This window comes from Heloderma suspectum, chromosome 4 (genome assembly GCF_057233095.1).
Source record: "Heloderma suspectum isolate Gila_16-S chromosome 4, 16-S_ref, whole genome shotgun sequence".
Classification (NCBI taxonomy): Eukaryota; Metazoa; Chordata; class Lepidosauria; order Squamata; family Helodermatidae; genus Heloderma; species Heloderma suspectum.
In genome coordinates this window covers 196,930,512-196,943,881 of record NC_139461.1, presented here as the reverse complement: position 1 = coordinate 196,943,881, position 13,370 = coordinate 196,930,512, and the positions used below count along the sequence as shown (strand labels likewise).

Below are 13,370 nucleotides of genomic sequence, written 5' to 3'. Positions count from 1 at the left end.
ACAGCCAGCTAGATGAACATTTAATGAAAAGGCAAGGAACCTCCCTGAGCCTTTTATTCAGTTACCAGAACAAAAGCATTGAGTTTGGCCAGTCAATGTTCATTCTTTCTGCTTGGGCATCCCTTGCACTGGTGTGTCTCAGCTCTGAAAACAACCTGGAGTCCAACTGCCTTGTCATATTATTCCTCATTATGCTTTCCTAGCATGATTCTGTTCTACTCTGAAACCTACACAATGTTTCCAGGGCCAGAGCTGACCACTTTCCTGCATTGTTTTCCCCAGACAGAGCCATTTGCTTGTCTACCAAGAAAGGGAAAGTTTTAAACCCTGGAAAGCACACCAAAGGCAGCACAACCTGCCAGCTCTATACAACCATTCCTGCTAGGAGGCTGCGACTTGTGAGTTGTCGGTTCCAAGTCCAAAAGTGGAATTCATCCTGCAGGGAGCATAGAGCACTGAGAAGAGAGTACCAAAAACTCTCAAGCTGAATACAGTTTCCAATTTTAATTGGAACTCTAAGGAGAAGCCCCATTGGAAAGGCTCTCCTTCTAATGCTGTTTTTAACCAAAATTGTGGTAGCGTGATGTCCCTAATAATGCAGCTCAGCTTCCGTACTGTCTTCCCATTGTCACCTATCAAAGAGGCTTTTTTCTGGATATCTGTGGACAATGTAGTGCAGCCTGTTGTCAAAAAGGCCAGGGCAGCAAAAGGGTACTTCCCCATTTATGTATTTTGAACTAAAGCTAAGAAAACAAAGTATGGTCTGCGCCCACAGTATTTTTCAAAATTTTGACAATGTGTAGAGAATAAGAACATAAGAAGAGCCACGCTGGATCAGACCAAGGGTCCATCTAGTCCAGTGTTCTGTTCACACAGTGGCCAACCAGCTGCTGACCAGGAACCCACAAGCAGGACACAAATGTAACAGCATGCTCCCACCCATGTTCCCAGCAATTGGTGTACATAGGCATACAGTCTCTGATACTGGAGGTAGCACATAGCTATCAGAACTAGTAGCCATTGATAGGCTTCTCCTCCAGGAATTTGTCTAACTCTCTTTTAAAGTCATCCATATTGGTAGCCATCACTACATTTTCTGGTAGTGATTTCCATAGTTTAACTGTGCACAGTAAGAAGAAGTACTCCTTTTATCTGTCCTGAATCTCCCACTAATCAGCTTCATGGGAAGACTCTGGGTTCTAGTATTATGAGAGAAGATAATCCCAGCTGTTGTAACCTTCCCTCATAGGCAAGTTGCTCCAGCCCCTTGACCATTTTAGTTGCCCTTTTCTGCACTTTCCCCACCTTTACAATATCTTTTTTGAGGTGTGGTGACCAGAACTATACACAGTATTTCAAGGGTGGTCGCACCACAGATATAGGCAGTTTTATTCTCAATTCCCTTCCTTATTATGCCTAACACGGAGTTTGCCTTTTTTGCAGCAACAGCAGCAGCTGCACACTGGCTTGACATTTTCATTGAGCTGTCCACCACAACCTCAAGATCTCTTTCTTGGTTGGTCACTGCTAGCTCAGATCCCATCAGGTTATACTTGAAGTTAGGCTTTTTGCCCCAACTTGCATTACTTTACACTTGTCTAAACTGAACTGCATTTGCCATTTGGATGCCCATTCTCCCACTTTGGAGAGATCCTTTTGGATCTTCTTGCAATCCCTTTTTGTTTTAACCACCCTCAATAAGTTGGTGTCATCAGAGAACTGCTCATTCCTAATTCCAGATCATTTATGAATGAGTTGAAAAGCATTGCTACTAATACAGACCCCACTATTTACATTCCTCCATTGGGAGCATTTACCATTTATTCCTACTCTCTGCTTTCTGTTTTTTAACCAGTTACTGATCCATAAGACCTCTCCTCTTATTTCTTGACTGCTAAATTTGCTCAGGAGTCTTTGGGTAGGGACTTTGTCAAAAGCCTTTTGGAAGTCCAAGTAAACAATGTCTACTGGATTACCCATGTTTACAAGTTTATTGATACTCTCAAAGAACTCCAAAAGGTTAGTGAGACAAGACTTACCTTTACAGAAGCCATGTTGATTCTTTTTAGCAGATCTTGTCTTTCTCTATGCTTACTAATTTTATCTTTAATAAAGCTTTCAACCAATTTACCTGGAACAGACTTTAAGCTAACTGGCCTATAATTTCCCAGATCCTCTCTGGATCCCTTTTTAAAAATCGGTGTTACATTGGCCATCTTCCAGTCTTCTGGTACAAAGGCTGAATTAGGGACATATTGCATATTTTGGTTAGAAGATCAGCAGTTTCAAATTTGAGTTCTTTAAGAACCCTAGGATGGATACCATCTGGGCCCAGTGATATATTTACTTTCAATTTGTCAAAGGTTGAGAACTTCATCTTTTGTCGCCACTATTTGCCTCAGTTCCTCAGACTCCCTTCCTGAAAATATCAGTTCAGGCACAGGCATGTGTCCTCTATCTTGTATAGTGAAAACAGATGAGAAGAATTCATTCAGCTTCTCCGCAATCTCCTTATCCTCCTTTAGTACTCCTTTAACTCTGTCTTCATCCAATGGTCCAACTACCTCCATAGCTGGTTTCCCGCTTATTTAAATAATTCTTTATTGTTGGCCTTGATATGCTCTTCAAAATACTTTTTTGTATCTCTTATTGTCTGCTTGCATCGCCTTTGTGCAAGCTTGTGCTCCCTTTTGTTTTCCTCATTTGGGCAACACTTCCATTTTCTAAAGGAAGCTCTCCTTTCTCTAATCATGACCTTGACACTCCTCATTAACCATGCCCATGACCTCTTGGACTTGGTGCTAACTTTCCTAACCTGTGGTATACACTTTAGCCGAGCTTCTATTATTGTGGTTTTGAGTAACTTCTAAGTATTTTGAAGGGATTTAACCCACTTGACTCCTTTCAACTTCCTTTTCACCAGTTCCCTCATTTTAGAGAAGTTTCCTCTTTGCAGTCAAATGTGACTGTGTTGGACATCCTGGGCAATTTTCCATTTAAATATATATTAAATCTGATAGCACTGTGGTCAGAATGAAGTCCTTTGGGTTCCCTTTGGGTCAGGTTATTATAAACACTCCTGCCCTGTTTTTTTTTTTTTCCTTTTTTTCCTAAATCTATTCACATCTGCATCTGCAGCCCACCATTTTTGGCAGCATCTGAGCTTCCTTGGTCATAAAGTTTTCCAATCCTCTGCTTTTCCCATTTCCATAGCACCGACTTCCCCTTCTTAGTTGGTAAACACCAATTTCCCCAATTTTTGTCTTTTCGTAAAATTAGGCCTTTTTATACTTCAGTGCCTGGCCCATTGGCAAGGCACTTCCCAGACAAAATTGATCAGATTAGGAGTGTTATTCCGTGCGCTGTGGATACAGTTAGTGAGCAGGAGGCGGCCTGTGGCAAACCGGTTTTGTGGGATCGGTTCCAGCGTCTTCCTTCTGATGAAGTGGACAAGGTGCTTTCATCTGTAAGGCCGGCCACCTGCTTACTTGATCCTTGCCCATCTTGGCTCATTATGGGCTGCAGAGAGAGACTGGGTGAGGGGATCAGGGCGGTGGTGAACGCCTCCCTTGAGGAGGGAGTGATGCCACCAGCCCTCAAGGAGGCAGTGATAAGACCGCTCTTAAAGAAGCCCTCCTTGGATCCTCAAGTTCTGAACAACTTTCGCCCAGTCTCAAATCTGCCATTTTGGGGCAAGGTGATTGAGCGGGTGGTGGTGATGCAGTTGAAGGCACACTTGGAAGAAACCAATTATCTAGACCCATTTCAGTCGAGCTTCAGGCTTGGGCATGGGACAGAAACAGCCTTGGTGGCCTTGGTGGATGATACGAGGAGGGCTCTGGATAGGAGTGAATGCTCCTTCCTTTTTTCTCCTCAACCTCTCAGCGGCTTTTGATACCGTTGACCACGGTATCCTCCCGGACCGCCTGGAGGGGTTGGGCATTGGAGACACTGTATTGCGGTGGTTCCGGTCCTTCCTCTCCGGCAGGTACCAGAGGATAGCACTGGGAAAGGAGGTTTTGGACCCGTGGCCACTCACTTGTGGGGTGCCACAGGGTTCCATCTTCTCCCCGATGCTATTTAACATCTATGTGAAGCCACTGGGAGCTATCATCAGGAGGTTTGGGGTGCGGTGTCATCAATATGTGGATGACACGCAGCTCTACCTCTCAGTCAAATCTTCACCAAGGTTGGCCGTAGAATCCCTGTCCAAATGTCTGGAGATGGTGAGTGGCTGGATGGGGAGGAATAAGCTGAAGCTCAACCCTGACAAGACTGAGGTACTTTTGGTGGGAGACAAGAGGAGCCTGGGAGATGTTGACCTGGTGTTAAATGGGGTACGGCTACCCTTGAAAGACCAGGTCCGCAGCCTGGGGGTCATTTTGGACTCCCAGCTGTCCACGGAGGCTCAGGTGTCAGCTGTGAGCCGGACAGCGCCGTATCAACTCCATCTGATACGGCGGCTGCGCTCCGTCCTTCCCGACCATCTGCTCCCATCGGTAGTATATGCCCTGGTCTCCTCTCGTTTAGACTACTGTAATGCGCTCTACGTGGAGTTACCCTTGAAGACAGTTCAGAAGCTGCAGCTGGTACAGAATGCAGCGGCTTGCCTGATTAAAGGCAGCCGCCAGCGAGATCACATCACTCCAGTGCTGAAGGAGTTGCACAGGTTACCAGTTGTTTTCCGGGCCAAATTCAAGGTGTTGGTTTTGACCTTTAAAACCCTATATGGTTCCAGCCCAGCCTATCTTAAGGAGCGCCTCCAGCAACACCAGACAGGCCGCTTAACAAGATCAGCCTCGGATGGCCTTCCCTCTGTCCCATCAGCCAGGACAGCTAGACTGGTGGGGATGAGGGAGAGGGCCTTCTGTGGTGGACCCCACTCTGTGGAACTCCCTCCCTAGGGAACTCCGCTATGCCCCCTCTTTAATGAGCTTCCGCCATGCATTAAAAACGTGGTTTTCAGGCAGGCATTTGGGGTGGGTTACGGTATTTTAGAAAACGTTTTTATTGTAGAATTTTATTGTTTTAAACTGTTTTATTGTATGCTCTACATCACCCAGAGCGGCTGGGTGACCAGCCAGGTGGGCGATTAATAAATTTAATAAATAAATAAAATAATCAAGGTAAATAAACTAATAAAGCCAATTTTCTTCTCTGTAACAAATGTGCATGCATGTGTTTCTGTGAACAAAATTCTATAAAAATACATTTGAATTTGAGTGTTTGAGGTAATTTCCCCATTTTAGAAGTAGCTATTCCCCATTTTAGCAAGAATATGGCATATAAATTCACTGTGTGCATACCACTTCGCTGCTTAAAGTCTCCCTTAGACCTGCTCCGGTCATTACATGTTTATATTGGAAGTTGCACATCCATGTGAATGAGGATACATGGAGACAATACTGTGTGGGAATGGCTGTTCTTATTATGTTAGCTATTCTTTTAACATTAGAAATACTTTAAAACTTTGCTGCTGGAGGCTAGAATGGCAGGAAGTGAGGGGAGGAAAAGAGAACATGGAATCCCAATTAAGCAGCCAGCTTAGGTGAACAATAGAATTGAGCTGTCTAACCCTTGTCTTACAATTACTCATTAGAACATTAATTGTGATTTATAAAAGCAACTGTGCTTTGTAAGACTGCATTTAAAATATTGGCGGAGGGAGGGGGGGATGCACCTTTATAGGTATGTTCCTCCAGTCCACACGCTTGTCCATGTTTGCAAATCAGCTTCTATTGCAAGACAAGCAAATACAAACGAGTTGCTTATTTAAGCTTTCTCTCCAGTATGTTTGAAGGCAAAACCAGTTTTGGGGTTTTTTCTAGTTTGTTTTAAAAGAAATTCAACTATCTGGAATTTCCATGGTTTAAATTTTATTCCCCTCTTAAAACACCGTATCATAATCTTATTAAAAAGACTGTTAAGACACTTATTAGTGCCAAAAGTATGTCAGCCACAGAGAGTCAAACCTCTGATTCTGTGAATGTTACTTTAATCACTGCATCCACAGAAATGTAGTACCCTGGCATTCTCTTCATTCTGCTCTCAGCTTGTAGAAAAGACCTTTTCTAGTTCTGCCACAGCACAGTGAAAAGTGTAATGCCATCTCTCCGGATAGCTGAAATAGGGCCATAAAATCTCTCCCATTCTTTTTACCTATTATAGAAGGTCAACTGATGACTCATCTAACGTTTAATCTCTTTAATTACTAGGAAGGCACAACACAGGCTTCTAGATGTTTAAGCAAGGTAAAACAAAGTTTTGAATTCCCAAGTATTCAAAGTCATACTGCATCATTTGAAATAAGAATAGTAACGTATTCATCAGGGCACTTCTCCATAAAACTGGAGAAATTTAGAAGTAGTAACATAACAGTAATCACAATGGCCACTTTCACACAAAATGCTTTAGAGTCCTAGCATACAGTTCACAGGCAGGTGTACTAGTGCACACTGCCTGAATGCTCCCATTTGGCTTCTCTTCCAAGTGAGAGGAGCTAAACTAACCAGGAACTTACCAGGGCAAAAAGCTTAGTATTATGTCAGAACCATGGCTTTCCACTCCTCTAACAGGCCAGGATCCCTAAGACAACTACAAACCTTTGCTTATTGAAAGAGAGACAAGAGTTTGGGTTCAGACATAACACTAAGCATTTCTGCCCTGGCAAGTTCCTAGTTAGTTAAGCTGCTCCTACTTATAGGAGGAACCAAGCAGAAGTGGTCAAGCAGCAGACGCTGGCTCATAACCCATAAACTAGAGTTTTGAAGAATTCTGGCACAGCATTTTGTGCTAACGCAGCCATTACTTTGAAGGGTAAAGAATTTTTTTTAATCATGAAAGTTTAATAAAGAATATGTACCCACGATTTTAAGACAGCTGTATTTTGTATCCATGATCCTTAAAATAGTAAGGATTTCTTATAGGAAAATGACATTTTCCTTTATGAGGGATTTCACTACACATAAGCAGTGATCCATTAGATATAAGAAAAATTAGTTATAAAATATTTTACACCCAATTACAGACCTGTATGTAAATGTATTCTTATGCATTACAATGCTTTCTGTAGACTATACATATTTCATTTTCCTAACATAAAAGCTACTATGATTACAGCTTTCCAGGAATTCTGGAAATTATTTAAGTAGTATATTTTAAGTTGATTGAAAACTTATGTCTAAAGCACTTAACATTCTTTTAGCATACACTTCTACAGTACAGGTTTTGCTCATCTCTGGAATAAAGCTCTTGCCATTATCCCTATTGCCTCAAAAAAAATTAAAAAATGAAGTGGGTTGTATGTTTTTCACTTTTTCAACAAATTTGTGTAGGTAGCTTTAAACAAAATTTGAATCAATCTGCAAGTCAAATACAGACTGAAAAGGCTAACTGTCTGGCTTCACCAATGGAAATGTTTGGAACTGAAGTATATGATGAAGCATTGCATGTTTGTACTACTACTCCTGTCTGTCCCTTTCTACCAAGAGCCACACAACTCTTTAAGACATATGAGCAGCTACATTTCACACAACAGTTCCTATGCTGATAACCAGCAACGGTAATATACATTTTGTAAAGCAAACTTGTAAATCAGATTCCTTGCACTGGTACTTTTTGCTGACAAAAAAGAAATAATCACCATATACAGGAAGCTAGCAACTACAACCCCAGACCAAATCCAGTCTAACAACGGCCAGCTGACTACCTGTTCTCTCTTTCTCCCAACCCAAGAATCCCTTCCTCCCTGACTTTGTAGCCACAAACCCATAGTCAGCTCCAGGAGTCTGGACCTGTTCCAAGGAGAAAAAGCAAAAGGTATTAGGAGATCATATGGATAGTTGTTAGATGTGCAATGGGTACATCGCACAATCCTCTGAAACATCACAGGAGATTCTGGGATATGTTCTAGAGATACACAAAGCCCATTCCAATCTGAGTTTTGTCCAGGTTACGGGACTGAATCAGACTTGGGCCAGATCTTCACCTTGTGTCATATCATTACAGTCCCATCACGGTAACGCTATATCCCTCTTGCGCACTTATACCTCATAGGACACACAATGACATTTGTTGCAGTATATTGGATAATGTGGAATAAAAAGCAGGAACTAACACTACAAAAGCATTATGTCGAATGTGTAATGTGCCCCAACAGTTATCAGTGCACTTCAATACTGCTATAAAGCAGTAGTGTAGATCTAGCCTTGGTCACCCTGATGGATGACCTTTATCGAGAGAGGGACAGGGGGAGTGCAACCCTGTTAAATCTGCTCTATCTCTCATTGCCTTTTGATACCATTGACCATGGTATCGTCCTGGATCGACTCTGTGGAATGGGTATTGGAGGCACTGTGTTACATTGGTTTCGGTGCTACCTGCGGGGTCGATTTCAGAAAGTGACATAGGGTGACCATTCCTCGGCCCCTTGGAAATTGAGCTATGGGGTTCAATAGGGTACCATCTTATCCCCAATGTTATTTAACATCTATTTGAAGCCACTTGGAGCAATCATTAGGAGTTTGGAGCCAAGTGCCATCAGTATGCTGATGCCACACGGCTCTATCGCCCTGTGACATCTGAATCAGGAAAGGCTGTGCAAGTCCTGGACCAGTGCCTGAACTCAGTAACGGGTTGAATGAGGGCCAATAAACTGAAACTGAATCCTGGCAAAACGGAAGCCCTGTGGGCGAGTGGTTCCTGAGACCAGGAGATAGGCTCACTGACTGTTCTGGATGGGGTTGCACTCCCTCTGAAAGATCAGGTCTGTAGTTTGGGGGTACTCCTAGATCCGTCACTGTCACTGGAGGCCCAAGTGCCCATGGCAACTCAGAGTGCCTTTTACCAGCTTTGGCTGGGTCGCCAACTACGGCTTCTCCTGGACAGGGATAGCTTGGTGGTACGGGTGTTAGTAACCTCAAGACTGGATTACTGCAATGCACTCTATGTGGGGCTGGCCTTAAGGCTGCTCCAGAAGCTGGAGCTAGTGCAGAATGCAGCAGCTTGGCTGTTGTCAGGAGCTTCCCCTTTTCAGCATATAACTCCTTTGCTGAGGGAACGCCACTGGCTGCCTATTCGCTACTGGGCCAGGTTTAAGATTTTAGTACTAGTGTACAAAGCCCTAAACAACTTGGAACCAGGATACCTGAGAGAATGCTTTCTCCCTTACCAACCTGCCTGGTCACTGAGGGCATGCTCCTGGTGGTTCCACATGGACCTATGGCCTGATTGGAGTCCACCAGAAGAAGAGCCTTCAGTGTGGTGGCCCCCTTTCTTTGGAAGTCCCTGCCCCTGGAAGTCAGGAGGCACCAACACTGTGTTGTTTCTGGCACCTCCTGGAAACTACACTGTTCTAGGAGGCATTCCTTAACTGACCAGCCATGGTTTCTATCAGCATTCTGTTTTTTAAAAAACTTAATTTTAATATGGTGTTAAACTTTTTATTCTTTTACCTCTTATGTTCACCCCCCAAAATCTGTTTTAGATATGGAGCGGTATACAAATATTGTATATAAATAAATACATAAATTTAGGGCCTAGAAAATCATGTCTATGGCTCTAGTTAGAAGAGTTCATACAGATTAGATTAAACCTGATGTCTTGCCTTGACATCAGCACTGAACACCATAGCAATCCCAGACAGATGCAAGTGCACAAAGAATCTATACGGATTCTTAACCTTCAGTGCCCAGTTTTCATTTTATGTTGATTTATTTAACACAATGTAGCTAAATTAATTAAGTTGCTTCTTGTGTCAATTTACTTGATGGCTACAAGGAGTGTCAGAAAATGTTTTGCTTCCCATTACTACTGTATTATTATGCATTACTAGTTAATAAATTACTGTATTTAAGTCAATTCCAGTTAAGAGTTACAGATAATGATAACATGCTTATTCTGCTGCTTAAGGAGAAAGGCAGCCAGTCCTTTGACCATTACTGCACTGATATCACCAATGATGCTTTTGACAAATTAAACTATCTCCTCACAACTGTCAGTTCAGTTCAGTTCAATTCTGTAGGAGGCAAAATGCCAGCTGAAAGAATGAGATTGTTTGTATGCTTCATAGAGGCATATAAACGTAGTTGTGTTGAAGAATGTAAGAAAGGTCCTACAGAATTCTACTCCATTCTTAAAGAATACATGCTTTGCGATGAGAAATTCCATTTCCATTACTGGTTTCCTGAATATGTTGGCATGCTTGCAAGAGAAAGGGATCTTTATTTTATGAACACAGTGCCATACCATAGTTCACCTAACTCAGGGATGGGCAGTACATGGATCTAGGGATGTACGAAACTCACTTACCTTTTCACGGAATCTTTCACGGTGGGGGGGAGGCGCTCCATCCCTCCCCCCAGAATCCTCGACGGGGGGGGGGGAGGCGATCCGGTCCTCTCCCCCAGAATCCTTGACGGCCAGCTCCGCTCTGCGGCCAGGCCGTGGATCAGCCAGACAGGGCTGTCCGCAGCCGGATTTCCAGCCGTGGACGGACTGCTGCAGATGCAAATGGCAGCTGCCATAGCGGCTGCCATTTGCATCCAGCCAGGCAGCCGTGATAGGCTATATAAGAATTTACGTAGCCTATCACGGCTAACCCCTCCACCAAAAAAACACAGCATACGCAAATGGCGGTGGCTACGGTGGCCGCCATTTGCGTTTCCTATTTTTCGCCGTTTTAGCCTACCTAAATATTTACGTAGGCAATTACAGCGAAAAAAAGGGAACCGCAAATAGCATAGTGGGCGCTATTTGCGTTCCTTTTTTTTTCACCGTTCTAACCTACGTAAATATTTACATAGGCTAGAACGGCAGGAAAAAAAAGGAAAGCAAATAGCGCCCACTACACTTTTTGTGTTCCCCTTTTTTCGCCTTAATTGCCTACGTGAATATTTACGTAGGCTAGAATGGCAAAAAATAGGGAACGCAAATGGCGGCCTCTGTAGCCGCCGCCATTTGCATACACTGGTTTTTTTTTTGGGGGGGGGGGGGGTTAGCCATGATAGGCTACGTAAATTCTTATGTAGCCTATCACGGCTGCAAGGACAGCAATAGCGGCCGCAGCAGCCTGGCCAGGAGACCAGCCGCCGGAGCCGCCGCCGCCAAATCCGCTGCATCTGCCCCAGGTAAGTGCCATCCCGGGGGGATTCTGCAGGGGGGCGGGGGGGGGCAGGAGACCGTTCCACCACGGATTCCGTGGCGGAATTCTCTGCCATCCGTACATGGATCAGGATCAACAGGTAGATCTCCAAGTAATTTACAGTAGATCTGCAAAGGTGCCTAGCTCCCAGTTTAAAAACAACAACAACAAGGCTTTTATCTTTCTGCTGAAGCAAAGGAAGCACGGGGGAAAGTGGATTTGTATGTGAAAGGACTGTGAATTCAGTTCTGATACTGAAAACAAAATACTGGCCTAATTTTATTTATTATTTATTAAATTTATTGGTCACTCAGCCACTCTGGGCGATGTACAGAGTGTATAACAGTTTAAAACAATAAAAATCTACAGTAAAAACATCATATTTCTAAATGCCTGCCTGAACAACCACGTTTTTAATGCGTGGCGGAAGCTCATTAAAGAGGGGGCATCGCGGAATTCCCTAGGGCGGGAGTTCCACAGAGTGAAACTTTGAAGAACCCCCCACAGAGTGGGGGCCACCAGAGAAAGCCCTCCCCCTCATCCCCACCAGTCTAGCTGTCCTGGCTGATGGGACAGAGAGAAGGCCATCCAAAGATGATCTTATTAAGCGGCCTGTCTGGAGTTGCTGGAGGCGCTCCTTAAAATAGGCTGGGCCGGAACCATAGAGGTTCTAACCATATGCTCAGAGGCCAATTTCTTAGTTCTAAGTGTATGTCTCCCACACCCAAGCCTCTCTTTTTACTACCATTGATGTAGAGAGATACAAACATTCTTACTGATAAGCACCCTGAACTATATCTCACATTAACCTAATCTCACATTGTTATAGCTTCAAGCATTCGAGGGAAGTACTGTTTTTCATCAAAGTTACCAAAAATAAAGCTAAGATTTCAAAGCTTAAACCCAGGGATTTAAATACCTGTTCTCCAAGCATAATCTGTTCTCCTTCTGATTAGAGAACTCTGAAGATCCTAACTGCAGGTCCAGCACAAGCATTATACTCTCAATCTCTGGAAGAGTGCTGTGAGGTCACACATTCCTCATGGCCACAAATTCTCCTCCATGGTTTGCTTTTACCATGATGTGATATTACACTGGGGCTAAAACAAGATTAACACTAAACAGAACAATTAATAAACAGGGTTAGCAGACCACTTCAAACCCTGGTTATAAGAGCCATCCTGCTTAATACCAACGTAGACATAAGTGTTGTTCAGACATCACGCCAAACCATGGTATAGCGTTTTATCATGAGCTGGCACACACCACAGCTTGAGCCAAGTTTGCTTAAACCATAGGTTTGGATGAAGTGGTGAACTAGTTCGTGAAGAATCCAAAACCCAGAATTAAGTTAAACATAACACACAAAGAGAAGATGGAAGGCAAGCTCATGAACTTTATCTAAACCACACCATAAATGTTACACTATTGTTAAAGCAAAGCAGAGGACAGATAAAGGGAAGGTGTGCAGATGAAGGAAGCACAGATATTATATATATCTATATGTATATGTATATCTATATATACACACACACACCATGTTTCCAGCCTCTTGAGTTCCAGAGACTGAAAATGTTATGTCTACACTGGGCCTCTAAGAATAATGAGAACACTAGGCTTTTGGGATGTTTACAATATAGCTAGAAATTCGTTTCTGTCACTGCCTTTTTGGGAAGCCTTCTTTAGAAAAGTAAAAAAAATATGCAGTCATTCTCCCGATTCCTAGCAAGCTCTTCAATAACTGTTACACAATAAACATAAAACAACAGGTTAACTTACATTATTCAAATAGTGTGTGTGTGTGTGTGTGTGTGGTGGGGGGGGGGGGATAAGATTTCTCTCACAGGTTTTGTAAAGTGTCATCTATCTTCTACTTCCACTTCAGATACATAGCCTCTAAGGTAAGAACTTTAGCAAAACAAATATGAGATTTCAATTAATCATGTGGTAAGAACAGTTACATTTTTCGTCTGAAAGCACAAAGTTGGTTGGATACAGAAACTATAATTTCTAAAAAGACTATTTATTGCTAACCATTATAAGGATGTGTGTGTGTGTCAGGTTAACATCCACTTCCCACTTAATGAAACTTTTTGACAAAAGTACAAGTCACTAGAGAAAATATTGAACAAGTTTAGAACTCAAGATTTCATATTAATATTTTTTTATTTAGCATTATCCATTAGATTTATAGCCTACCTTCACACCAACTGCAACATCAGTGACAATG

General features: G+C 42.9%; 1 protein-coding gene across 11 annotated transcripts in view; it reads right to left on the bottom strand.

Moving 5' to 3' along the window:
* The window catches only part of PTBP2 (polypyrimidine tract binding protein 2), a 107,081-nt gene that overhangs the window by 90,433 nt on the left and 3,278 nt on the right, over window positions 1–13,370 (bottom strand). For 9 of the 11 annotated variants that reach the window (XM_084851863.1, XM_084851864.1, XM_084851865.1 and 6 more), the window contains exon 2: window positions 13,340–13,370. In XM_084851863.1, the coding sequence (XP_084707989.1) occupies window positions 13,340–13,370 (31 nt within the window). The other 2 variants (XM_084851867.1, XM_084851868.1) reach the window with 1 other exon arrangement.